This window comes from Coturnix japonica, chromosome 11 (genome assembly GCF_001577835.2).
Source record: "Coturnix japonica isolate 7356 chromosome 11, Coturnix japonica 2.1, whole genome shotgun sequence".
Taxonomy (NCBI): Eukaryota; Metazoa; Chordata; class Aves; order Galliformes; family Phasianidae; genus Coturnix; species Coturnix japonica.
This window is the reverse complement of record NC_029526.1, coordinates 15,835,100-15,862,553: the sequence shown is the minus strand read 5'-3', so window position 1 is coordinate 15,862,553 and position 27,454 is coordinate 15,835,100. Positions and strand designations below refer to the sequence as shown.

At 46.8% G+C, this 27,454-nt stretch overlaps 2 protein-coding genes, 1 long non-coding RNA gene and 1 other non-coding gene across 4 annotated transcripts in view; 3 read left to right on the top strand and 1 right to left on the bottom strand.

Moving 5' to 3' along the window:
• ZCCHC14 (zinc finger CCHC-type containing 14) overlaps positions 1-17,841 on the top strand; it is a 37,795-nt gene extending 19,954 nt beyond the window's left edge. The window contains exons 3-13 of the mRNA XM_015874190.2: positions 2,858-2,931; positions 5,585-5,656; positions 5,844-5,953; positions 6,883-6,977; positions 7,072-7,126; positions 7,887-8,157; positions 9,497-9,588; positions 10,934-11,061; positions 11,412-11,552; positions 11,639-13,114; positions 13,798-17,841. Of these exons, the coding sequence (XP_015729676.1) occupies positions 2,858-2,931; positions 5,585-5,656; positions 5,844-5,953; positions 6,883-6,977; positions 7,072-7,126; positions 7,887-8,157; positions 9,497-9,588; positions 10,934-11,061; positions 11,412-11,552; positions 11,639-13,114; positions 13,798-13,853 (2,570 nt within the window). The 3' untranslated portion in view covers positions 13,854-17,841. The remainder of the gene's footprint in view (positions 1-2,857; positions 2,932-5,584; positions 5,657-5,843; positions 5,954-6,882; positions 6,978-7,071; positions 7,127-7,886; positions 8,158-9,496; positions 9,589-10,933; positions 11,062-11,411; positions 11,553-11,638; positions 13,115-13,797) is intronic.
• MAP1LC3B (microtubule associated protein 1 light chain 3 beta) lies at positions 17,671-26,128 on the bottom strand. The gene is made up of 4 exons (XM_015874194.1): positions 25,996-26,128; positions 24,287-24,342; positions 21,527-21,633; positions 17,671-19,442 (listed from the first exon to the last, which is right to left on the bottom strand). The coding sequence occupies exons 1-4, from the start codon at positions 26,033-26,035 to the stop codon at positions 19,268-19,270; spliced, it is 378 nt and encodes a 125-aa protein (XP_015729680.1). The 5' UTR covers positions 26,036-26,128; the 3' UTR covers positions 17,671-19,267.
• LOC116653978 lies at positions 19,442-23,956 on the top strand. Its single transcript, XR_004308698.1, has 2 exons — positions 19,442-20,669; positions 21,044-23,956. It is a non-coding gene; the product is annotated as an uncharacterized LOC116653978 (long non-coding RNA).
• A 1,244-nt stretch (positions 26,129-27,372) lies between the features above and the next one.
• Positions 27,373-27,445, top strand: TRNAM-CAU. Its single transcript has one exon. It is a non-coding gene; the product is annotated as a tRNA-Met (tRNA).
• Positions 27,446-27,454: the final 9 nt, after the last annotated feature.

Genomic DNA, 27,454 nt, shown 5'->3' with positions numbered 1-27,454 from the left:
TTTCTTGGCTAAAAGCAGCTTTATATTTGCGTAAAGGCTTTGGGATCACTGAAGCAATCATCTCTTGAGTGTTTTCTTAGTCTGTAACCACTGTGCTATGTGAACACAGGTTAACCTCTCCCTAAATCACCCTCTCAAGCGTTCAGAGGATGAGATGTGGGTTCCCTCTTTGCTCATACAATAACGACTGGTCCTTCATCCATGACAAACCAATGTATTCAAATACAGAGAGAGCTGCTTCATCCTCATCCAGATTTGATTATTTTTTCCCCTAGAAATAATAAAAGAAAACCATTCTTCAGAAAGAAGCCCTCATTTCCTTATCCATCTTCCTCCTGTTCTCAACAACCCTCAGACCCAGCTCTCAATGTTCTCGAATGGAGCAGCTTTCCCCTCTGGAACAGCTATAAATAGATGAGCTTGTAGCTGTATACGTGCTTGTCACTTAGGCTAAACTCAACTCTTGACACTTCTTAATTGCTTAATACATTTGCATGTTCAGGATGTAACACACAGCCAGCCTCTTTGTGTGCGGGAAGCAGAGTATCTGTAATGTCAGGCACTCCTAGAGCATCTCTAGTTATTGTAATTTCCCATGCTTTGTTGCTAGGATTGTTTTGAAACTACCAGATTAATTGTGTGTTTTCAGTGTAAATCCTGATGGGTTTGAGTTGGGTGGGGAAGCTTTGTGGTTTAGAGTCTGTGGAGTCACTCGAGATTACCTTCTGTCTAATGGACAGCAGTAATTGAGTAACCCTGGCTTTAGAGACATTGCTTTCCTTTAGAAAAACAAGAGATGGAATGAGAGCATTGCGTTTCTGGTTACTGCTTCCATCCAAACAAGGTCTTGGGCTAGAAGAGAATTAACTAAAGTGGCTTGAACTTGTTGAATCTGTTTCACCTGGAGCATTTGAAATAGAAGGAAAAAAAGGCACCATACAGGAAGGAGGGAAGATGGCTTTGAAATTGTACCATTAGAGGAGCTTCCACTAAGATCCAAGTTGGGCCTAGTTTATAGAGTGACCTCTGATTTAACTCCATTTGTCTGTTTTCTTACTGTCAGCTTTCTATACAGATGCACATATGCCTACACTAAGAGCCTGAGAACTGGTGGAATATGGAGACATCACATGCTGATGGATAGTGGCAGGGAGGGCTTTGTCTTAGAGGGTATATTGGGGTAGAAACTGGAGGATGGAGATGGAGCTTCTCCTTGTGTCCTGTGCTTCAAGTTCTGTGGTCACGAGCTGGGAAGCTGCAGCCTGATTTTACTGCCTGCTAACAGCTCCACTGGCAGGACATCTTGGAAGGTAGTCCCTATTGTATTATAACAAACTGTAAAGGATGTGGATGTAATCATGTAGCAGTATTTGCTTTGACCTCTGTCTGAAAGTGCTTTGGATGCGAGCTTCCGTACTTGATGCAGATGCATAGAGTCAATAACTGCATGAAGACTTCTCATTTGTGTTGGAAGGAAGGCAGCAAATAAAGTAAAGCAAACATCTTAGAAAACTTGATTGCAGAATTGGGGTCGCTTTACGTATCATCAGCAATGATCTGGATAATTGTGGAGCTGTTTCTAGGGCCGTTGAACTTCATTCATGCTATAGAACAGACTTAATCTTAAAGGATTCTGTGCAGGATCACAATGCAGAGTCATATTCCTAATGGTTCACTTGGCTCATGGCAATCATTTTCCAGAGGACAAACTCCCTGCAGCAGGTTATATTAACCAGGTACGCTCAAACTGGATCTTTAACCTAGAAAGGTCACTTGACTCTCAGCACAACAACATCCCCGTGTAGATTTAAGTTGGTTATTAACCTGCACAGTACAGCAGAAAGAAGAACAGAAATCGCTTTATTTCATATTCAGTGGTTCATCCCATGTTGTTTAAATAGCAGCATGATGCAGTTGGCCTCAAGTTACATATATGCTCCTCACTGAGCTGTGTCACCTATAGTATGCGAGTGCTCTGAAGCAAGTCTCTGCTCTAAGGATAAGAGATAGGAAGCATAATGTTGTGACTTTATGTTATTCGTGAGCTCAGGGATTGATGGTATTGTAATTGAGGGGCTGCGTGAGGAACGAAGGGTTGTGGATCAGAAAGGGAATGTTAATTCTGTATTTTAATGGCTAGCACAAACATCTGCAGATCTATTTAAAACTCAATAGTTCTAAAAATGTTGGCTGCAAACAAATAGAGCTCCAAGAGGAGTTCTGTAAAACAGCCAAATCTTGGGCTGTAGTGCTTTTAAATGGCAGAATCCAAACACCAGGGCTCTGGGTTTTACTTGTTTGAGCTGCTCTGTGAGCATCCCTGCAAGCACCCATCGTGTGCTGCTCTAATTCCAGTGTCTTTCTTGTAGCATAATTGCCTTTGAATTTATAACCCAGTGCTAATGCGTTTTATAGACAAAATTCCGTGTAATCCCATGGGCGCAGTCAAGAGGTGGGAGAAACTGCAGGAGAAATAAGAAGTCAATAAATAGTCATCATGAAGGTGGGGTTTCTGATCTATGTGGGAAACAAGAGTGGGATTTCGACTGCCTGATGGGTCGGATTGTGTCCTTGAAGGCTGCAGATCACCAATGGAGATGGAGCCAGTGGTCTGCTCTGTTAGTCAGCCCTTTCCTTGGGAGATAGCCCTAGGTGAAAAGGACACATCAGAATCATTGAGCCCAAGATCTCGGGTTTGCTTACGGCTTCCCCCAATAGCAGTCACTGAATTTGACAGCATGGCAAGTTGCTCCTGTGGCTGATGGCCATCGGGCACACATTGAGCGAAGGAGTAATCCCTTTTACATGCATTTAGGAACATCCCTCTCATTCCTCTTATCTCTTTGCTTTCTCACAGTGAGCGTGGAAAAAGTGGAACTAAAGGGGCTGGCACACAAGAAGAACGAAAGAAACGTCGAATATTCCTTTGAGGTAAGTAGTGATGTTGGGCTGGGATTGTACCTAAGGAGGAGCTAAAGAAATGTGCTGGCATTGGTAGGTGCCAGGAATTGGTATCACGGAGCTCCCTGGGGATAGATTAATCCTTTAAAATCAGTGATTTGCAAGTAGGCTCAAATTGCTGTTGATGAACGTATGTGGATGATGCAGGGATTGCCTGCTAAGTGGGACACAGGCACAGCCATAAATCATTGTAGCACAGTGAGTCGTGGCAAAGTGGGTGTTTATGGGGAAAAGAATCACGCCACAGTTGGAGGAAGTTGTATCTGTGGATGGAATGCAGAAGTTAAAAAGAACTGGGGGCTTAAGGTGGGCAAATGTGAATTCAGACTCTATGGGCAGTACTGTGTATGGGAAAGGATCGGAATGGTCATTTATCGTTGTATTTATGGTCCTTTCTGTCTGTGTTCAGCAGTGAGGGAGTGTGAGACTGTGGCATATGGTTCTGGCGCTGGTGGTTTGAAAAGGGAGCTGAAGAAGTATAGAAAATAGCTGTGGAAATTACTCAGGGCTTGAGGTAAATGCCATGCAGTGGGAGACTTACTGCTGCAAGATGACTTGAGCATCCTAAAGAAGGGAAGTGTTCTCCAAGGGAAGAAAATATGGTTTTGGTGAAGGAGTCGCTGGTATGGCAGGAAAAAAAAGCATAACAGGATCCGCTGACGGCAAATTGAAGCCAGACAGAGTGGAAATGAGAACAGTTCCGCTGGCAGGAGGGTGGTTACCCACAGGCTGCTGGGAGGGGGCTGCCCCCAGTTGGATGCCCAGCTTGGAGGCTCAGTGCTCACAGTGCTGCCATCAGGGGATGTTGTTCAGCATTAGCAGCAGGGATGGATGCTGGAGCTGATGAGGGCAATGACAGAGTGTCTTTCTCCCATCCAGTTTGAATGGTGTATTCCAGCACTGAGCCCAGAAAGTGTCTCTGGTTTACTTAATGAGGCAGCGAAGCCAAAGAGTTGGTGAGAAAAGGAAACCCTGAAAGAGAACGGACAGGAGAATTACAATTATCTACCACTTGTAGTGTAAAAGAAAAGGTTTTCATTACAGCTGCCACCCATGAGTGAGCGCCGACATCTTGTGATGTAGGCAGTGTTAAGCTCTATGTGTCCTCCAGGCTGGATGTGGCTCTGGGCAACCTGGGCTGGTGGTTGGCGACCCTGCACATAGCAGGGGGTTGAAACTCAATGATCATTGTGGTCCTTTTCATGGTGTCTCGGTTCTAAATATCATCAATATGAGAGAAGTTATGGGCATTTCCTTAAAGCCTAATGAGCTATGCCGTCATCTGAGCTCCAGTGTACTTAGGAGTCTGTTGTGAAGCATCTTTTCCTAGTATAAATCCCTCCATAAATACAAGAAAATCACTTTTATCGGTGAAAACATTTCACTTCACAGCTTATAACTAAAAGAACGGCCCATCGTCGAGCTGAGCTCATAAATTGCTGCTTGCTTGGTTAGAAACCACACGGTCAAATGTTTAGTTTGGCAGCTCAGGAAGAGCAGATCAATAGATAGAGCAGTTTCCAGCGTGGCATTGCTTTTTTTCCTCAGATTTATGGTTCGTGCTATTGTTTTATAAGGATTGAGGATGATAACACGTTAGCAAAGCATATGCCAGAACAAATGGCAGGTCATTGCCAAACTAGAAAGAAAAAGAAGGCCGAAACTTCTCACGAACCCCCAAAAGGTGATAATTTATTACAAAACTAAAAAGGGGAAGGAAGAAAGAAAAGGTTTTGTAAGACCAAAAACTGCAAGTTTTCTTTCTTCTTTTTCCCCCCCTCGCTTGTCTGTGTAACAGCTCTGCCAAGAGGAAATTCCTCCATTATGTCATCTGTTTTGAAATCCTCTCCCCTCACTTTGGCTGCCTGGAAAAAAAACCTGTGTGTATGTTTGGAGTTGTCATTGAAACTGGTGTCATGTGAGAGGATGGAAACCCCACAAACCCAACTTCTTCCATGCTGAAGGTTCCCCCAGTGCCAGTTGGGAGCTGCCATTTGCTAACGCTGCTGGCCAACATCTGAACCTCTCTGTGCCAAAACCCCCCAACGTTTGGCTTGGTTTAACTAATCATCCACCAACCTATAGATACCTCTGCACGTGAGAATGTAGTGACTTAATGCAGAAGAGATGGTGAGCTGTTCCCTTTTCTAGGGCACATACAAGATGGCAAGGTCTAATGGGGATAGCAACACAACTACACATCTAATGTGGCAGCTCTTGGGTTTGGGGCAGTCGGAGCAGTTCGCTGCCAGCCCTGCATGGAATGTGGAGCTGGTTAATTGTTAACAGACTCTTGGGCTGCGATGAGTTGTTGGTGTTGTACATCAGACTCTACAAACCAGCTGTTTTCTTTAACAATAACAAGAAGTTTCCATTCGTTTGCAGTCTGTCTCTCTGTGCTGGATGTCTGTAAACCATGAAGTGCTTTTATAGGAATGCAGAGCGCCCATTAAGTACAATAACAGCCAGAGCTGCAGGGAGGACTGACTAAGAGTTATTTGGGTGCAGAAAGGTTTTCCTTCTTGATGTCACACATTTGATTCCTGCAAGTGAGTTTTTGAAACCAACCAGAGTTCAACCCCAGGCTGCTCCTCACTGAACCGGGTGCCTTTTATTTCTGCAGGTCCTGTGGTCTGATGCTTCGGTGACGCTGGTAACTAAATCTTCTGTGGAAGTGACTGAATTTATTTCAAAGGTAAAGGCATCCTTTGAAAAGGGTGTGAGATGTGTTGTCCGTTCATGTAATATCATTCTGTGCCCTTTCTGAGATAAGAGAGAGACTGAATTCCTTCAAACGTTCAACTTATAGTTCACCGTGCCTTGAATTACGTATCAGTAACGAGTCTTCTTTTCAATTCCTGTTTGTAATCCTCCACCTCCAGCTGTCTCAGCTGTATCCAGAAGAAAACTTGGAGAAATTCATTCCTTGCTTAGCTGGTCCAGATTCCTTTTACCTAGAACGGAACCACATGGACCTGGAATCGGACCTTAGGTATGCAGCTTCGCTTTGTTTTGATCCTTAACTTTAGCATCTGCTAAACTCTATTTTCCCAAAGTCAAGAGTGAAGTCCACCACTGACAAGAGCCACGGTGGATATTTTTCCATAGGCAGAGCCAGCAGGTGCATGCCTAGATTGTTTTTCATGGCAAACAGCATTAACATTTCAAGCAGTCCACTCTGTGCTTGGAGAATCACAGCGTACCGACAAGAATTCAGTAGGGTAAGAGAGAAAGCATGTTGCTGTTGCTGCTGCTGCTGTTTAGCTAGCAACAGTCTCCACGAATGTAGGTTAATAGAGCAGCAATCTGCGTTCACACAGTAACAGCTGTACCTTTGGAAGAGGAAAAGAACTGTTTTGCTGTGTGCTACGTATCTGACAAACTGAGAATCACACTGGGGGTTTTGAGGGCAGAAAGCACATCCATGTGTGTAGCTGCATTCGTGTATTACTCACAGGCTTGAAAAAGGACCATTACAAAGGTATGGTCAGAATGATCTCTGTTTTGGTGACTTTTTATATGCCTTCATATCTACAATCTGGTTTGATAAAGCACATTTAAGCTTGTGTGGCAATGTGGAGTCTGGTGCTGCTGACTGAAGACGCTGCAGTTCCAGAGTTTTAGGAGACTGCTTTACTTTCTATCCAGAAGTGGGATGTAATCCAGAGTTCTCCATCCTTGACTGAAACATTTAACAGGGTGAAAAGAACACAAAGCAGTAACATGAGGTTAAGAAGCCTTAAGGATAAATGTGCTTCAAGTCTCCTTTGAGCATCTCACTGAGTTGTTAACTTGAAAGGGTTTTTATGTTTCTTAGTATCACTTTCAGGATGTCACATAGGGTTTACCATCACTTGGACAGGCAGCTGTAACTCAGTGACAACCAACCAGGAGTTCTCTTTGTTTCTGATGAACCTGCAGGTATTTGGCACCATTGCCCTCCCATGTGGTGAAAAACGACCACGTTAGGAAGTTCTTCAGCACTTCATCCCCTTCACAGCAACTTCAGAGTTCAAGTAAGTTTAAATCAACTTTTAAACTACTTAATTGTTAACCAACATGCATTTGTTTTTTAACCCGTTACTATTTCCTTCCATTCCTTGTTTTCAGATCCTGGCAACCCCTCCCTTTATAAAGTAGGAACTACGCTGGGAACGTCTGGAAGGTGAAGTGTTTGTTTGCTTTGCATCTGTTCTGGTTGTAAAACCCCATTCTGTAGGCAGCTGTCCGTCTTCCCCGCGAGATTGATTTGAATCTCTACTTTCATAGTCAATTGTAAGGAAGAGAAAAATGCAAAGAGTTCTATCTTTAGTGTGTGGTCTGCCCAAAACAGATAGTGTGAGGTACTAGCATTTGTAGTGTTGTCATCTGTTCATTTCTGAAGCGCCTCTAGAGAACACGTCTCTGCAGCATGTTTAAATGTTTCCTTGTGCTGCAGTTTTCCTTCCAGTGGGAGGAAGGAAAAAAGCGACTTCTTCTCAGTCAGACTTGGAAAAAGGACTTTTCAAGGAGCCAACCTTGTGGGTTATTTTACTGCTTCCACGTGGATGAAAACCATCAGTCCCACAATTACATTGGGGCCCTGGGTAGCCTGGCCTATTGTTAGATAGATATGGAGGTTGGTGGCCTTGCCTTTGGCAGGGGAGCTGGAGCTTGATGATCCTTGAGGTCCCTTCCAACCCAAGCCATTCTATGGTTCTATTCTATGATTCTATGAAATCTCTACTTAAATTACAGTTCATCTGCTCTAAGCTGTACTGTTTTGTTGTGCTGTTGAACAGCACAGACACAAGCATGTAAGTTGGGTCAAACGGTGCCGGTTCCCCCCAGCAGTCCCACAGGTGGCAGATTGATATCACTGCAGTGGCAGAAGTCAAAGTGGCATAGATTTGGTGTGCTAACTCAAACCTTGTTCTATTTTGCAGACCTATATGTGGAGTGGCAGGCATTCAGTCTTCTCAGAACCACGTCCAGCACTCAGCTGCTGCTCCCGTCGCGCTGCCCCACTGCTCCCATTCAGGAGGCAGCAGTTCATCCCTGGCCTACCGCAACCAGATGGATGCTGCATCACCCATGTTGATGTCTTCCAGCCCACAGACCCCTCAAACACAGGAGCAAAACGGGATCTTAGACTGGCTCAGGAAACTGCGGTTGCACAAATACTATCCTGTCTTCAAGCAGCTCACAATGGAGAAGGTAGGGCAGTGTGCTTAGTTGGGAATGGAGCCTGCAGAGGGAGGAGCAGGATACATCTGTGTTTAGAATTGAGCCAGTCACTGGTTCAGGATTGATTAAATCCTCCTTAGAGTCGTATAATGGTTTGGGTTGGAAGGAACCTTTAAGATTCTCTGGTTCCAACCCCCCTGCTATAAGCAGGGACACCTCCTGCTAGGCCAGGTTGTTCACAGCCCCATCCAGCCTTCTTATTTTCATTTGCCTGGTGCCCAGACCAGGGCTATAAGGCAGCTGCTACTTCAGATTCCTTACTGAATGCTTGAAGATCTGATTGCATGCTGACTTGAGCTGTGCTTTGGCCCCAGGCTCATCCCTTTCATGTGCAATAACTCACATCTGTGGGATATTTTGTTATTTCTGCTTCATGATTGATTTTTCTCCCCAAAATATTTGGTTATCCCTTTTTGGCCAAATAGATTCACGGTGGCTTTTCCCAAGGAGTGTGCAGACTAATAAATAATACCGACGCATGCTGAGTTTTAACTGAATAGATGTCAGCACTTCTACAGCATTTCTCTGGCTCCATCTGTAGAGCTGTTAAATGAAATCCTTGTCCTATTGCTGTATTTTAGCTTTGAACGCCCTCCGGTGGACGAAAGGCTTCGGTTGAGTAAGGTCTAAAGCAGGAGAGCTTTGTGATGGTTATACATGGGACACACATTTAGCTGTTAGGAGAGTCTTCTGCTTTGATGTTCTTTGTCATGAGAGGAAAACAAAGAGTGGATTTTTCCTTTCATAAAGAAACAGAACTGCATATTCTGATCTGCTGGTGTTTTCCTGTCTTAACCATAAGCACGCGGAACTGTGTGTGCTTTATGGGCTTTAATTTGAACTGTATTATAAATATTTTACTACTGCATTTGTATTCTACGTATTTCACTATACAGTCTAATGGCAGAGTATGTTTTCAAGCCAACAGCTGGGATGACTGCTCCTTGATTTCTGCACTAAGAGACATAACCAGGAAAACCAGAGTGGTTTTCTTTACAGGAGCCCGATCCTGACACTCATTTATAGCACACAGGCCTATTTTCATAATTACAGAGACCACTTTGTCTTTATTGTGAATAGTTAATGCAAGCACATAGCTGGTTAAATTTAATCTACAGCAGTTCTTTCATGCAAGGCCCCCACACTTCTATTTGACACTGATTCTCTAATAAGACCAGATTTGAGTTTCTTTGAATTAACATATGTTAAAAAATGACTTTAAAGTTATCTTTGATGGTGCATCTTGACTGAAAATGTAAATGAGAGCATTGAAGGCTGTAAAACTCCCCCTGTTTTTTCTCTTTACAAGTTCCTGAGTCTAACGGAGGAAGATCTAAATAAGTTTGAATCCCTCACCATGGGAGCAAAGAAGAAGCTCAAGACCCAGCTGGAGCTGGAGAAGTAAGCCGGGGGGGGGGGGAAGCTCTTAGTGAGGTTTTAAGGGACTTAATGCAAGTTCATAGAATCTTAGAATGAGCTGAAAAGTACCACAGCAATCAACCCCCCTGCCATGTGCAGGGTCACCAACCACCAGACCAGGCTGCCCAGAGCCACATCCAGCCTGCCCTTGTTCTTTCACACAGTAAGCCTACCTGATTTCCACCTATAGATAAGGATAATGCTTTCCTCCCTCACTCTCCAGCAATGTCAGTTGCTTGGGAAAGCTCCTGAAGAAGCAGAGCATTCTGTACATACCGCTTTACCACTGCCTGCTCAAGGTTGTGTGAGGATAACCACATGCAAAGGATCTATGGGTGCTGTGGCAACCCAGTCACAGCATAAATGCACCGTGACAGCTCTTGTGAGGAGGGGAGCATTTCTGGAGTCATTTACAAAAGATACATACTGTTGCATGGGATTTTTTTTTTTTAAACTTGTATAACAGATACAGCAAAGCAGATGTACAAAGTACATTTTATATTTAGGAGAGTTCCATTTCAACTGTGCCTTAGACAATCTTAGAGTCGTTTCAGTGGAAGGTGGAGGATTATGCATGGCCTCAGCTGAACTCGGCATTACTGAACGAGCAGACACCCTCTCACCTGCAGGAATATCATAGGGTGGTAGAACAGTGCTATTTCTGTTCTGCTTCTTTCCCTTCCTTTCTGTTTCTCTGCCTGATTGTTTGCTTTCTCTGCTCTTATCTTGCTGCCTGAGTAATTAGCCGCCCTTTGTGCCCATGGAACTTACTCAGATTAAGTAATTTGTGCACAGATAATTCCTAGTGCTGCGGCTGTGATGGTTCACACAAAGGCTGTGTGTGGGAGGGAGCCACTTCTATTGGGATGCTGATATTAGTGAGGCAGACAAGCTTACTGGGTACACAAACCTTTCTTCAACACTCTTTGAGTGTGTTCTTAATAAGCAGCTTCTGACATTGTGAAGTGCCCTCCTTTAGGTTTTGGACTTGCTACCTTAAGATTTCATTTGGCTTTGCTTTGGTGTTGGTGTGCATGGCTGTGTTTGGGCTGTGCCTGCAGAGTGTGTGATAGAACATAGTCACCATTTTGTCACATTTTTCCTCAAATAAATGTAATCGTGGTGGCAGAAAGACCGAAGTAAATGGTGCTAAGAAGCTACAGTCAAGGCCGATGTCATTGCCAAACGTTTCCCTTTGCAAGGAGCTGACTTTCTCAGATTAATTAGTGAGCTTTGTCTGCTTCAGTTTCATTCAGAAATTGATTTCTCTGTTGATGTGCTTTAGCCAGTTTGTTGTGTCTTCACATGTTTCTCCATCATCCCATAGAGAAAAGTCAGAGAAACGGTGCCTCAACCCCACAACACCTTCTTCAGTTACCAGCAGTGGTGTGGCAAGGGTTCCCCCTACTACACATGTGGGGCCTCTCCAGAGTATTCGTGGCAACCACGCTGCAGGTAAGAAAGAGGAGCAGAGCACGGTGCTGTCCTCCCAAGTCTGAATATGTCCATTCTTTCACTGCTTTTCCACCAATCTGTTATGAATTTCATCTTCCATAATGCCATCGGCTTAACAGGAAGCAGTCAATGTATATCCTGTGTATATGGAGTGCAATAGAAAGTGGTTGCCTCTCTGTGGCTTTCATGGCTTGCTGCACTAGTCAGTAACTGCTGTGCCTCCAGAGTGCTGCTGCTTTTAGTCAGTTCATATCCCTCTAAAGCTCTGTATTGCATTGCTATAAGTCAGGTGGTGTTGGCAGCTGTAAGAGCTGGTGTCAATGAGGTGCTACCATTGTTGTCATCTGCAGAGCTGCGGGTGGACGTGGATCAACCAGCCCACCCTCTGCCCAGGGAGGGCAGCTCCTCCGAGTACTCCAGCTCTTCTTCCAGCCCCATGGGGATCCAGACGAGGGAGGAGAGCTCAGACAGCGCTGAGGAGAATGAGAGACGTAAGCAGATGCAGCCAGGGAGGGGACTGGTGTGGAGCTGCTCTGTCTTGTGAAGCTATTGAGCTTATGGATGTTTCTGTCCCTAGGTTTGGAGATTCACTTGGACGGCTCTGAAAAGGAGAAGCCGGTGATGTTACTGAACCATTTCACTTCGAGCTCTGCCAGACCCACTGCTCAGGTCCTACCAGTGCAAAATGATGCAGGCTCCAATCCGTCCGGCCACCACACTCTGCCAATGCAAATGATGTCAGCGGGCTCTACTCATATCACCCCCATTCGGATGTTAAATTCAGTGCATAAATCAGAGCGTGGCAATGCAGACATGAAGCTACTTTCGTCGTCTATGCATTCACTTTTATCCTTAGAAGAAAGAAATAAGGTCTCTCCTGGGCCTAGAGGCAGCATAAAAATGGAAAAGAGTTTTGGGAATACAGTAGTGGATGTCATGTCTGCGCCTTCTCCCCATCAGCCCTTGCAAGTGCTTTCGGGGGCTGCTGAGAACAGCTCACCAACATCTACTATTAACTTTGGGCCTCGAACCAAAGTCGTCCACGCTTCAACTCTGGACAGAGTGATGAAAACAGCCCAGCAGCCAGGACTGATAGTAGAGACGAGCACTGCTGCCACTGTCACATCCAGCACGGTCTTCCACGTGGCTCGCCCACCCATCAAGCTCCTGGTGTCGTCCTCTGTTCCTACCGACCCTGCCATTGCTGGACAGACTTCCTGCTCCAGTAATATGCAAATCACGGTGTCCCCTGCAATAATAAATCCCCGGACTGCTCTGTATACAGCCAACACCAAAGTTGCCTTTTCTGCAATGAGCAGTGTGCCCGTGGCACCCATGCAAGGCAGCTTCTGCGCAAACAGCAACGCGGCCTCATCCAGCAGCCATCCCTCCACGTCCTTTGCAACCATGGCCAACCTGCCCAGCTGCCCCGCGCCCAGCTCCAGCCCCACGCTCTCATCCGTTGCCGAGAACAACTTCTACAGCAACAGCAGCAGCAGCAGCAGTAGCAGCAGCAGCAGCAGCAGCAGCGGGTCTGCAGGGAGCATCCCTGTGCCCAACCAGAACCACCATCACCACCACCACCAGCAGCAGCAGCCGCAGCCTCCTGGCTGCATGGTGTGCAGCTCCTGCGGGTGCAGCGGGAACTGCGGCTCCAGCGGGATGACTGTCAGCTACGCCAACTATTTCCAGCACCCCTTTTCAGGACCTTCAATGTTTACTTTCCCATTTCTGCCCTTCAACCCCCTGTGCAGTAACGGCTACATCAACACGCAGCAGTACAATAGCAGCACCACCTTCCCCGTGGTCCACACCGCCTACAATAGTGGCATTGCTCCAGACTCTGTGATGACGGGGCAGTCAACGTTTGCGGTGCCGCCAATGCAGAACTTTATGGCAGGGACAGCAGGGGTTTATCAGGCACAGGGAATGATGGGGAACGGCAACGGTTCGAGTCACAAAAAAAATGGGAACCTCTCCTGTTACAACTGTGGGGCCAGTGGGCACAGAGCTCAGGACTGCAAACAGCCTCCGATGGATTTCAATCGACAAGGTAATGGTGGGTGTTGGGCTGCAGTGGGGCCCAGCTGGGTTGGGCTAAGAGGAGTCCCACAAAGAGGGAAGGTGGTGTTGGTTCTGAGCTCTGTGTGAAGTGGTGAAACATACAGAGAGGCAGGGAGGTTCTGTTGGCAGCTCACAGCAGAACCGTGGCTGCTTATCCCTGCAATCCAGGTTCAGGTTCCCATGGAAGTCTGAGTTCTGAACATATCTGCTGCCTCCTTCCCTTCTTCCCAAACCAGTAACATAAATGGAGGATTACTGTTCAAATCCTCTTGAAGGTGCCATATTGGAGTTTGCTGGCTTTGTTCATGAGTACAGCTCTGGGAGAGAGCTGAAATCTTTAATTCTGGGCAGGAAACAACTAAGAGAAATGTCACTTTACCAAGAACAACCTACAGCCCCATTTTCCTTTGTTTTTTTTGATCAGCTTGTTGTCTTAATCATCTGCACGTGACATGAGCTTAATCATAAAATCAATAGGGACATAAGACTGGAGCAAGCAGCATTGAAGTGCTGTGTTTCACATCCTGTCTCTGCCTATAGTGTGTACCTGTGTTTATTTTCATACTGTGCAGATGAGACCTCAAGTACTTAGAAATTAACAAGTGACTGATTTTGAGGCAGCAATTTTCAGCAGCTTTGTACTGTCTAATTCTTCTGTTTCCTTTCCCCCAGGTACTTTTAGGCTGAAATACGCTCCTCCCTCTGAAAGCCTTGACTCCACAGACTGATCTTTTACCTGGCAAGAAAAATACTGTAAGCCATGGAGACAGAAGGAGACTGAACTACAAAACTGAGACGTCCAGTTGCTGTTAAGCTTAATGTATTTTTTAATCCAAAGGTGCTTTACTTTATTAGACTAGGTAGGAAATCTAGCTTAGGGGTGCATCGAACCCATTTTTGATTGCCAAATTCAAGCTTGGATCTTGCTGTTGGAACTTCTAACCCTGTGTCATAGGACGATGCGTACTGGATGGATGGATGGAGCTGTTCAGCTGCGTTTTCTGTTGCAAGTACAACACCCTACCTACTTATTTCTTTTGCCATCCATGGGCTTTTGAAGGTAAATGTGTGACTCCAGGGCAGCTACGTGGTGAAGTGGAAGCTGGAGGCGGAGGTAGGAGCAGCCATTCTCCAGAAGGACTTTGGCACCCCTGGGCTAGGTAAAACGTCTACTTTTTTTTATCAAAAGTGATCAGGCACTAATCTCTGGGATTTTTAAGGATTGCACTACAGAAGAATGTAAAACTCTTTGAGCTTTCTGCACTTCTAGCAGACGGTGTCACTCTGAGAGCAGTGCAAGAGGCAAAGAAGTTCCGACCTTTAGCAGTTGGCACCAGCAGGCTACGTGACTTAACGACACAAGAACAATCTTCAGTCAGTCTCTCCTTTCCCTTCCAAAAGAACACACAGAGCAGTTTCGGTTCCTTTTGGAAACAAACTTGTGCTTCATTGTCTTACCTGTTAGCGCTGGGTTCCCAGCGACGGAATACGCTTTAGTTTCCAAGGGTCCAAATCCCAGAGACTCCAGAGTCATAAAGGCTTTGAGGATACGTTCCTGTAGTACACAAAACAACCTTTACTATGTCCTGTTACTGTACATAGGTCTCTGTCACAGAAACCTTATTATTCTGCTTTTGTAAATGGATTTTAAACCATCCTAAAGAAGAACTCTGGCAGCAGAGTTTGTAAGCTTTTGCTTTACTTTATAGTAAAAAGAGAAAAACCCAACCAAGCAACCCAACCCAACCCAGCCCTCTGACTCCTACCCCATGGCTTTTGCTACGGGATTCAGAAGCGGTAGAAGTCAAAACATGTAAGAGGTAGTAAACTTCATTATTCTCAAGACTTGGAAGGATTTACTGTCAGCCTCCTTCGTTGCAATAGATTGTAGATGACTAGCTTTGGTGTTAACTACTTAGCATACATAAGTTGTGGGTGATAAGTCTAAATTAGGGCTTGAGAGGAAGCCGAACAAATCCTGAACTGCTCATTTGAAACAGTTTGGTCCCGTCTCACTGAAGGGAGGCACAAACCTCGTGGCTCACCCCAGGAATTCGGTGATGTGTCCCACAGGGAGACGTTGGCTCACTGTAATCTGGAAGGTCTTAAAGCCTTGTTTACACTTGGAGGCGTTTTCTCACACCCCTTTCAACCCCACCAGGACGTGTTGTAGCGGCGCAGCTGCCTTTGGCCGGGCTCACGATCAACGTTTGGTTGCAAAAGAAAAGCTGATGTCTTCTTCCTATGCAATGACAACTAATAAGAGGGGTTGCTCACAGCCTGGCTCACGCTCCTGTTGGCTCTGCCCGCATTCTGAGCTCACCTGCATTCAATTAACGACCTTCAGACCTACAACACTACAAGGGATGAAAACTGACAATGCAATTTACTTCGCCTTAATGAGCTTGAGACAATGGTAGGGAACAATCTGCCGCACCGCGTCACGCCGAAGGGAACGGTTTTTGCTGACCATGTTTACTATTCACAGCTTTGGGGGTCTCTCCAGTGGCCTGGAACATGTGCTGAAAGCCAAACCTTAACCTATTTTTCACTATTTATAAAGCAAAAACAGTATTTTAAACCAGACTCGTGTTTAAATAAACTGTCTCCGCACGCATTCAAGTGTTAAACAGCCCCTCAAAATAGCAAAAATCAACAGGAAAAGAAGATCTGTTTTCTGTACCAGTTGTGTTTTTTTGAACGCCCGAGGCTGGGTATGTTGTCTTGTCTGATCTCATCGCCATAATGGAAGGACTGCAGGACTGAACTTCTGTCCAGCAAACTGTTTCATTCCTACCTTCAGAGCTTTCGTTGGGGTTGTTGCCTTTGTGTGAAGTGAAGGCCGATGTTTCCTCGAGTGGCTTCCGTGTAATTTTAGGTAACGTTTTGAAATGGTGAAGTCTGATCTTAGAGTAAGTTCAAATGCAGAAGTCTCGAGTACCTTAAAGCAACGTGAGCGTGATAGAGAAGTGTCTGATGGACCGGAACCAGTGATAGAGCCTTCCCTACACCAGAGCCAGCTGTGGCTTCAGATCTGCTCATCAGCACTGTCCGCTTTGGACCAAGAAGAGCCAAAGCTGGTAAGTCTGAGCAGAGCACTAGAGTTCCATTAAATAACCCTTTGTCTGTTTATTTTCCAAGGCCCAAACCCATCTCCCCACCCCCTGAGAAGTAAGGCAGCTCATTTTAGAATAGTCGTTCCAGCTTCACTGGCTCTGAAAGAACCAGTTCTTCAAAGCTATTTTTGTACATTGAGAGATTTCCAAGGACGCTGTTTATTCCTATCTCTGTCCTGAAAGTATAACGAGAATTAGTTCTCAACATGGATTTTACTGTGGGATTAGAAATGAGGTGGATGTGTGAGATGGAGGGGAGCCCCTGCAGGGCGCAGGGAGGCTGGATGTGCAGTGGGCAATGAGTTTCCAGGAGTGTTTTCCTTTTGATTGGGGATACCAGAAGCAGGGTGGGATTTGCAGCCAGCTCCTCACACTGCAGGCTCTGAGGTAAGCATGAACAGATGGCCCTGCTTGGTGCTGAGCAGGAGAGCGAGCAAGGAAGGCTCATTTTAGAAAGCAAGGTGAACTGATCACAGCTTTCCTTCATCTTTTTCCTTCAAACACCATCACGCTTTACTCCATGTAAAGCCTTTTAGTAGCGTGCACACCATGGTCCTTAAATCTTAGCACATCAAGCAGCAGACTCCCAATAATGATGGTCTAACACTAGGCTCTCACCATTACCCCACTTTGGGTTTCACACTGCTTCTGGCAGGCAGGCTTTGAGGGGAAGGGACCCAGGACATGCCATCACCCGAAAGCCCTGGGTTTGGGTTAGCTGTGTGTCTGTAGCGTCATCACATCCAGGAAGAGGTTTGTTGGAGGCCACGGATGCGCAGAGCTGTGGATTTGGAGCAGACTGGAAGTCCTGTGTGAAGGCAAAGCTGGACTGAAAGCCACGTAACAGCGCCAGCAAAAGAGTCTGGGATCCCTGAGCACCCCCACCGCCATCCATCTGCTGTCAGAACCCTTTGGAAAGACCTGGATGCCCTCAAGCAAACGAGGAACGCGTTGGTAGCGATGCAGAAAGCAAATCCTGCGTGTTTTCAAGTGCAGATTAACAGCTTCTCTTGGACATAACTTCCCATGAGGAATGAAGGAAACTCCTGCTCCCATTTGAGCCATTTCTTTTACTTCGGTCAATTCTAGTATTACAAATTGTGCATGTAACTTTATAAATATTTTAAATAGTTTTGTAAATATTTAATATTCAGCTAATTTGATTTTGAACTGTAAATGTCAAGTATTCTGGTATTGGGATTTTTATGTTTTATTATACTTTGTTAAAAAGTAAAAAAAAAAGAAAAAAAACACAAAAAAAATTGTACATTTTTAGAATGTTTTTATCTGAGTAAATTTAATGTATGGAAAATAAAGAGTTAAACAGAAAAATCCATCCCTTCCTTTTGCTCTTTAAAGGATTTCCCCTCTCTTGGGGTGGCTCAGCCATAGGAGGAAAGCAGCCCAGCAATAACCACAGGAGCCGTCGTTGAGTTGGGATGGAATCCACCCCTACCAGCACTGTATTCGTTTTATAAAAGCAACATTTGTACAGGAATATCAGTCGATCACGTTGTAATTACAAGTCAAGCTCTTTTTTTTTGTTGTCAGTCATGAGTTAAAACGATCCCTTCCACCAACGGAACTCAGAACAGAGAACGAGCCGCGTCGAAAAGTTTACGCCGGAGTAAAAACACAAAAGGACGTTAAACAAACGGATCATGGAGTAAGCGCTGTGTTCTAAACGAGATGCATGCAAAGAGGTGCCGCTGGGTACGAACTGTACACCTTATTGAGCTAAGAGACGCAGTAGTATTGCTTCTTCTCCCCCCCTCCCCCCCAATGTAGTAAGTTAGCTTCCAGTAACAGATGGAGTTAGTTCACAGACACGTAATATACAAGAGGAATCTCATCCTGCTACGCTTCACTTGACAACGAGTCTAAGAGGAAAAACAAGGGGCTAAGCAGACAGCCTTCCCCTGCACAGGCTGCTCCCTGCTCCGGGTCCATGCAGGAGGCTTCGGAGATGGGAAAACTCTTTTGTTCATCACATCCCAACAGCAGCTCCTGGACACGAGGGGCTGATAGAAAGCGCTTCTGCCCAACCCAACCAGTGGTAACATGCAAAACAAGTGACACAACAGGGTCTTAATGCCAGCAGCGTGTCTGAGCCCCATGCTCAGGATGGAGGTGGTTAACAAAGCTGTTCACCTGCTCCTGTCGCAGGGCTTACACACACTGGGTTGCTTCCCACCAGCCAGCCCCGCTGGCAGCAGCGCCCTTCGCCTCCTCCCAGGCCAGGGCTGCAGCTCAGAGGGAGGATCGTTTGGAAACAAGCCCCTACAAACAACAGTGTTTCACTGAACACGCAGGCGTTGGAAATTAACGACAGACTGGAGTTTATTTCAGTGTTACCTATCCAGGCGTTTACAGTTAACGCTTCCTAAAACTATCATAAAGCTGTGGTGTTTGGTATGAGTTATTTCAGATAACTGCACTGTCCTCTACGGCAGCAGTGCCAAAAGGAGACCAAGAGCTGCACAACCCCAGCTCACCCCAAGCGCTCACCTCAACGGCTGCAGCAAAGACACAGATCTCAACGAGCTGCAGAAGGCAAAGCTCTGCTTTGGAACATGAAAACACATTTGCTCTCAATTAGAAACCACCCCCCTCCATTAACAAAATGAAAGAAAAGCTTTAAGGAATCACAGGGGGATTCTCCAGAGAACTGTCACATGAAACACTTTAGCTCCTCACTGGTGCCTGCTTGCTCGTTAAAGTCAATCGAGTGTCCCTTTTATTTGCAATCATCGCATGCACAATTGGGTTCCGTTCGTCAAGTCCAGACATGTAAACGTGCCTGTGTGGAATATTACAGCAGGTTTCAAAGCTGGAGGCGCTCGTCTGTACTGTTTAATAGTCACAAACAAGGCAAGGTAAGATAAGACACCTGCTAAAGCAAGACTATGCTAAGGTACTGAGAGCGTAGGTGACATCCGTTTCTTTCCCTGGGGTGCGTGTGGGGAAAAGTGGGGGTGATGGCCAAGGGTAAACCGAAATCCTAGGCTAGAAGCCACCTGCGTGTCCTAGACGGAAGATTGCACTCCAAAAGTCTCCTGAGAGGCGTACACCATGTACAGGAACCCGTCCTCGTCCTTCTCGCTCTCGTACACCTCGGAGATGGGCGTGGAGACGCTCACCATGCTGTGCCCGTTCACCAGGAGGAAGAAGGCCTGGTTGGAGTTCAGCTGCAGGCGTCGCCTGTTAGAAGTCAGGAAGCAGGGAAGAAGGTTCACAGGGATGGCAGTGCAAACAAAGGCTTTAGGATGGGGGGATAAAATAAAGTCCTCCACCAATGACAGCAGTGGGATGTCTCCACCCAAAGCAGCCCTGCCTTACAGAAGGCATTTGGTTCTCACCCTAGAGCTGCGTGAAATTTGTCATCTGCCAAGTGCTCTCAGACACATCCGCTGGCAGAACCCTTATCTCATAGGAACAGTGCAGGCTGCACTCCCAAAGAGCGTTAAACTGAAGTGAACAGGAAGAGGTGTTCCCTGCCAGGATGACGCTGGGGCAGCAGATCATCCCATACAACCTGCAAACACTCAAGACCCACGGAACCTTTGCCTTGTTGCTGAGCCCCATGGCACCCCACTGGAAATGTAAACCTGGGGAAGAAGGGCTGGCACAGCTTCCACCCAAAGGCTCCATTCCTTTTAAACTCACTTTGACATCAGTGCTGCCACAGCCCGTGTTGAACCTTTCCCCTTTATCTTTCCTCCCGTGAGAAGCACCACAGAAAGACAGAGAGCAACAGAACTGCATGGCACAACAAACATCTACCCTGCATCGGCACCAGGAACACAGACAGGAGGAGGTGTGCAGCAGTGAAGGCAGCAGCTCTCTAATACTGGGCAAGGGCAGCCTGCACAGCGTGCTGGTTCTGCTGTGCACAAGAGGAGCTGGCTGAGGACCAAGTCCAGCGAGTACTAAGTCATCTATTAACAAAGCCAAACAAAAGAGGTGGGGAAAATCTTGCATCTTGCTGTTAGACTTCTTGCCCGAGGCCAGCATCACAGATTCTAGATCACATGGGGAATCAGGTTCTTATTTCCAAAACCCTATTGCACTTCCACAGTCATGCCAGAGCTAGGACTTGCTCAAGGCTTTTATCAAAGCCTCCAGGGCATGGGGTTGTTTGGACACGTGGGACAACACTCAGCTTTTACAGCTTATGTCCTTCAAGAACCAACTCTGTGCTGCACATTGACTGCAGCAGAATTGCTGGGTCGCAGCCTGAACCCATGGCTGAGCACCAGGTGAGGAGGGGTGGCAAACCGAGGGAGCTCAGCTGCAAGCCATGCAACTGAGTGATCAAAAGGGGATCTGCCCCTCCTCACTCTCATTTAAAGGTCAGCAGCCAAGGGAATAACACTTCCCTGCATGGATACTGCATTCCTCTTGAGCTGTTACTGGGCATTGGAAGAGGTGAGTCAATTTTACTTCTTTTTTTTTACCTGCTATTCTCTGTATTGCCTGTATCCAGTTAGTGGGCACTGTCATGGCCTTTTGTTGCCATACAGTGATCAATGACAAACTCTGGTTTGCTGCTAGCTTCCAAGTTTACTGCTTGAGAGCTCTTACTAATCAAATATTCTTGCTTGACATTATGCCAAGAGCTCTGCACTTTGAGCAGGAGCTCTGACCGCAGTTTAAAGCCATATAATTCCCATTCCGTGGTTATTTCCCCTCGGCCTTTTCTAATAAGCAAAGCTCAAGCACCAGCAAGGAGCAACACTCCAACCGCAGCCTGTGCAGATAGCTGTGTCAAGACAGCACTTGTCTGGATGTGTGTTTTTCAGGCTTCAGTGCTGTCAGTGAGGGTAACCTCATTTCATGATCAAAGGATGCCAGCATCAACCCCAAACAGCAGCTTGGAGCTCTGGTTAGGAGCACCAGCTCCCTCTCCAGCAATGGGAGGAGGCAGACACTCCAGAGAGGGTCTCCCAGGCAGAACACTGAGAAGGCATCCCAAAATAGCCAGGCAGGAAGCATTGGGGCTGTGGGTCAGAAGCACCCATGTCAGACAGGGATTCACAGCCTGACTCCGTCCTCTATATCTGGGAAATGGTTATTTCTCTCAAAAGCGCACTGAGAGCTCAACCTTTTTTTAAGGTATTTCCCAGCAGAGCCTTTAAAGGAAGCAATGCCTTCTTGTGAATCTATCCTAGTGATGATAGAAGCACTTGTTAGATGCCCTCTCCATTTAAAGGTTCCTAAAGCTATACACTGGGTGGGCTGTATGCTGTTGATGTAGTGTACAGTGTGAAGTCACAACATACTACCTGATGATTTTGATTAGCTCGCTCATGTTGACGTGATCTGGCACCAGGAACTTGGTCTTATCCAAAACTGGGAGCTGCTTCTCCCCCTTGTACCTTTCGATGATCACCTAAAGAGAAAGAAAAGAAAGAAGCAAAGGATGTGAAAGGCAGAAACAGTGCTTAGAGCCCTCATCCCCCTCCATTTGAAACACAGCAAAGTAGGAGGGTTCACCCTACACTCCATTTCACTTCATTTGTAAATGGAGGTCTGGTTTGTAAGTGTCACATCTGCGTTATAATCAGTCACCTGCTTCTTCTGTTTGCAAGAGCTGCTGTAAGATGGGGGAATGAACAGGTTTAACAGCACGCACTGCAACTTGAGTGCAGTTTTAGAATGGCTTACTCGCTGGGATCCTTTAATCTAGCTCTGATCTACCCAGCAACAAGGAAACCAGGAAGAGGTACAGCAGGCTCTCTAACACATTGCATTGGCTGCTGTGGAAGTCTGCAGGCTCATATAGCTCTCACCACAATTCCTCCAGCTTCTCCTGACTAACGGGCTGTCTCTTTCTAAGAACTGCAGCTCTGGATTAGCATGTCAGTCAGTTCTCCTGTGTGGATTCTCTCATGCATGAGGAAAAAGTGTCTTTTGAAGGATCTAAAGCCTCGAAGCAGAGAATTCCCTCCTCCTTAATCTCAAGGCAGCGTGCTTAGGAAGCAGTCATTCCTTCAAGGTTGTTGTGGAGTAACTACTTAACTCACGAGGAAACTGTAGGTTTGCCAATTTAAGCAGCACCCTGCCCAGCAACTGCATGGAGTTCCTGCTTTTAAGGAATGATCTCAGAACTCGTGTACCCGTTTCCACAAGCAGGCAGGCTTTGTTGTTTTGAACCATCGACGGTAGCTATGTGACACCATTCACTTGGAAGGGACTTGGATCGTGTCCATGCTCACAGGGCCTGGCTGTGTTGATATTCAGAAGCTGTACAGGTGAAGGGGTACGAAGCCAACTTAATTACATCAGAGAGAAACTTCCTTACATCAGTTAAAATACATGCTGGGTAATTCTGGAGGGGGGAGAATACACTGTTTTTAATGAGGTGGACTGTAAGCATTGGATAATATTGCCGACAGCAAAATGGAGGATGATAACTGTACAGGAGCGATGCACCATCAGCATGACATCGCCATCTCAACTCATCCAGAGCTGCTAATGATGATAATGAGGCAATGACTCAAGCTAGAACGTGGTCTGGCAAGCAGAGCAAGCCCCCAGGGATCCCATGCACGCCTGTGCTGTCATTGCCAGTCTGTATCACTGCATCTTTAGCCAGTTGCTCAGGTACCTCTGAATCTTCCCCAGTAATATCTCCACGGCTGAATTGAAATGAGAGCTTTGCTGTAAATCAGTGGTTTTCAATCTGTGGTCACAGAGCTTGGGGACTACTGCTAAGTGATCTGTGAAAGGTGGATGAAAAAGCAATCTTCTGTGAGGGAAAAGATTTGTGATGAAAGGGCCTTCTGGGAAAAGTGCAGATTCCAGATAAGTCCAAAAATTGCAGCTATAAAGTCTGACTTGTTCCCACGCCAAGCAGCACGTTAAAACAGCAGCAGTGGCTTCAAGAAGTAGCTGAATGCTAAAGTGAAGCTGGCAGCTTTTCAGTTCATTTTGCATGGAGGCAGTGCATGTTCCTGCTACAAAGCTTGCACCACAACTGCTGCTTGCAGGCAGTTTGTTCCCTCTGAGAGCAAAGTCTTCTGTAGCCATCAGCACTCGTTGCTGAGAACCAAAGTTATGGCACCTGATTAACTTCTCACCTCTGTGAAACCTCCCAGTTCCACTCATCCATGTCATAAATGCCTGATGGGAGGAGGCAGAGGATAGAGCCAGCTCTTTAGAGTGGTTTCCAGTGCCAGGACAAGAAGCAGTGGGCACAAACCAGAACGTAGGAGGTTCCTTCTGGCCACTAGGAAGCAGTGTGCTGTGCAGGTGACTGGGCAATGTGTGCCAGTGGCTCAGAGAGGCAACATTCCCTATGGAGACCATCTAAGGCTACCTGGATGTGCTGGGCACGCTGCTCTGCATGTCCCTGCTATAGCAGAGCTTGGCCTTGGTGGCCTCCAAAGGTCCCATCCAACCTCAACCATTCTGGGATACTAAATTCCTTTTGTTTCCTAGAATGCTTTATTTGCATTGAGGATTCCATTAAAAAAAAAAAACAGAAAGCTTAAGCAATGTTTGGAGCTGATTAGATAAAGGCAAGTGAAAAAAAAGGAGGGCTGATCTCCTGTGTGAAGTGACCCAATGCAAGACGGAGGGATTTGACAAGTAACACTCCTGGAGATTTCAGAGCCACAACCCATTTCTCTGCATACAAGGGTGTTCTGTGTTTCTCAGCACAGATCTGTGATGAAAGCCACATCTGTCTCTGAATTACTGCGCTTCCTTCTCAATTAGCTTCTGCAGATTCTTCTTTCAGGGAAGAAAAATACATCCACTTCTGAGACCAGAAGAGCTGAAACACTCTGGGGACTCAGAGCTCAGCCTGGGTGTGGTTTTGAAGCTGCAACAGGCAGCACAGGAAGCTCTGCTTGCTCTGCTTCCCCTGCCCTCAGCCAGCACCTTGCTGGGAACAAGCCTGAGGAAAGCTTCTGCAATCCAGGCTTAGTGACCCTGAACTGCCAAAGTGTCATTGGGACACATGAGGACAGCTCTGCTACAGGCTTTTAACAACAAAATATGAGAGCAGAAAATGGGGGGATGATAGGAATAAGACTCACCGGTATTTTAGTTGGATGCTGATCTCGGATCAGTCGTACATCTTCAACTCTTTGCTCTGTAAGAGATGAAAAGAACTGCTGTTCAAACATCTGCCCGCAATGCTGTTTTAACACATGACAACCACTGCACACACACACACTGCTTGAGACTCATAGGAAATATGAAGGGAGACAGACCCTACAGCACCAAATGACACCACCCAAAAGCTGGAGCCCAAGACTAAACCCCCTGACTTATTTCCACAAGGTCCCTGAAGCTGTCAACAATTAAAATGTGAGACCTAAGCCCAGCTGAGGCCCGGCAGCATCAGCTTACACTGTACATTCTTGTATTACCCACTTAAGAGTTTTCTATTTTGATTCTGCTGCATGTGTTGCTGCAGGAGCAGGTTGGGAGGTTCCAGTACCTCGATATTTCACTGCTGTCTGGGCTGGTTTTTAGGATAAAGTTCACCTCTGCTCAGACATAAATATTAATAGTCCAGATATTGTGAGCCAGGCTAAAGTGCAACCCGGAGCCAAAGTAAACAGCAGCAGTTGCTTTTAGAGGTGCTTGCATCCGCTCCCAGCCTGCTTACTTGCAGATTGTGGGCTCAATGTTAAACTCTATGGTTCTTCTCAGTGTGTTGGGGCTTTCCGGGTTGTCCTCATCTCATAAACACTTCTGAGGGTGAAGACTGAGCGTTGCATCACAACCTGACCACAGCTTCAGCAAGCACTGAGCTGGGGAGAGATGCTGCTCAGGGGTAGAAGAGCTTAGATCAGCACTGTCAGCTCCTCGTACACATTACCTGTCACTGAGCAACATCACTCAGCTCTCCATTAACCCACATTAAACCCACGTGCATCAAAAACATCCGTGTGCCTTTTATGAACCCGAAGAGGAAATGCAACTCAAGTGAATCACGGTTTTAAGCTGGATGTGAATCAAGCAGAGAACGAAGGCGGCTAATATGCAAAGCCTTCAGCTGTTCGGCCGGGAAGCTGCGAGGCCTAAGCCACGCTGTCCACAGAGCAGCATTAATACTTCAAGGGCAGCGATAGTACCTCATTAAAACACCCCTTTAAGATTTAAATAAGCAGCAACACAAGATACGAGGGGAGCAAATGCGAGCGGCCCAGCAGGCAAAGGGAAGTTTGCTTCATTCCTCAAGTGAAGCAGGTTGGATGGTAGCAATAAATGGTGGTAATAGATGAAGCAAAGGGAAGTTTGCTTCAATCCTCAAGTGGGGCAGGTTGGATGGTAGCAATAAATGGTGGTAATAGATTGTGATGCCATCCAGCCCCCTGCAGTGTGGGGAACGCAATTCATAGCGTTCTATGTGTTGTGCTCAGAGCCAGCCCCAGCTCAGCACAGCTCTCTGACGACACCCTGCTTGGCTGCCATCCTAACTGAACTTAATACCTGCGGGCCGGGCTGCTGACAAGCCGAGGGGCAACAGCGGGTTTGGAAGAGCTCTGAGAACAAGGAAGGGGATGAGGCTGACAGGCCCAAATCCCATTAGTTTGATGGCACACAGCAGCTCGGTTGGCTCTCGCTGTGTGCAGGCAGGGCCCAGCCTGCCAGTCTCCCCCCTCATCCTCCAGCATTGGGGCGGCCTCAGCGCTCGCCAAGGCCCGACATCCTTCCATCCCTCCCCGCCTCCCCGAGGCCCGGCAGCCGGTGTCCCCCCTCCATACACACACATACACAACCCCAAAGCTCTCACCGAAGGTGCGGCGCTGCTTGAAGCTCTTCTCCGAGGGCATGGCGGCGGCTCGGCTCGGCCTCAAGCCCGGCGGACTCTATGCCCAACCCCGAGTGGCGGCGCCCGCCTCCCGCAGCCGCCCCCAGCGGCGCCGCCATCAGCTGACGAGCGCGTCACGGCCGGGGCGGGCCGGCGCCATCTTGAGCGTGGCCTAGACTGTTGTTTGTCTGTGGTGTTCAGCCATGACACGGAGTTATGGATCTCCACAAGCACACACAGCCATGATTCCAAACGTATTTCTAGCTGAGACACCGCTGTTGTTGCCTTGGGGTGCCCCACCGTGTTCCTCTTCAGGGACCCCCCCAAATGTTCCCTATGGGCAGCACAGCCACCACAGAGTCACCCGAGGCTGAGGGGTTTTATGATCCCATCACTATAAAAAACCCCATTGCAAAGTAGAGCTTTCTACATCCATCAAGATGTATATTGTATATGTATATTGATATGTATTATGCCAGTATACTGAAGTTACAGCGATGCTGTGTTCTTCGTATGGAATGAGGGTTCGTCACCTCATGTTGTGATTCAGGGTCAAATGTTTCCGGTGTTTGAGTTAATTATAGGATGGGATCGTTAAGGATGTGAGTAATTAAGGGGGAAATAACAGCCCTGAGGTGTGTGAGTGCTCACATTGGTGTCCAGACACAGCAGGTGATGGGTGATGATCAAAATCCCATGCCAACCATCCCAAGCTTCTCTTCCAACTTGATTTTATTCTTATTTAAATAAGTGCCTGTTAAAAAAAGCCATTCTCTTGCTGAGGGCATCCCACCATGCTCTGAGCCCTTCACAGAATGCTGCTCTATGGCTGCAGGCCATAATGAAACCACTCATTGCTTTTGCTGTGTGCCCAGGTGATATTGAACAATACCGAACACAGCCAGGCAATTTTTCCTCCCTGCTACCAAGTGTTAGTAGGGCTGCAGCTCAGTCTGAAAGCATCCATATGGTGCTTAGGGAGAGCCACAATCAGAGAGCCTGCTGACAGGCTGGGCTATCACATGTTCAGCTCATGAATAATCTGCAGAGAAGGGTGAGAAGGAAAACTTAGATCTCGCTTGACCTTTCCCTCATCATCTCAGCCTGCGTCTGCGTTTCAACAGCACAGACAGTTGGCGAAGTCTGGATTTGAGGTGTTAGGCACAGTTGGGATGACAGCATGGACGAAGCCTTTGGGACTAGTGAAATGGAGCCCACCAAGCATTTTGCTGATAGCCTTAAAACATTTTACAAAGCTCTTAAGGAGCTGTAGCTGGAAGCTGGCGTTATTTAGCCTTCAGATATGCCAAAGGTTGCTGCAAAGCAGAAGGGAATTAGCTGTTCGCTGCTGATCGAGGAGCCTCGTTAGCGCAGTAGGTAGCGCGTCAGTCTCATAATCTGAAGGTCGTGAGTTCGAGCCTCACACGGGGCAAGTCGGGTT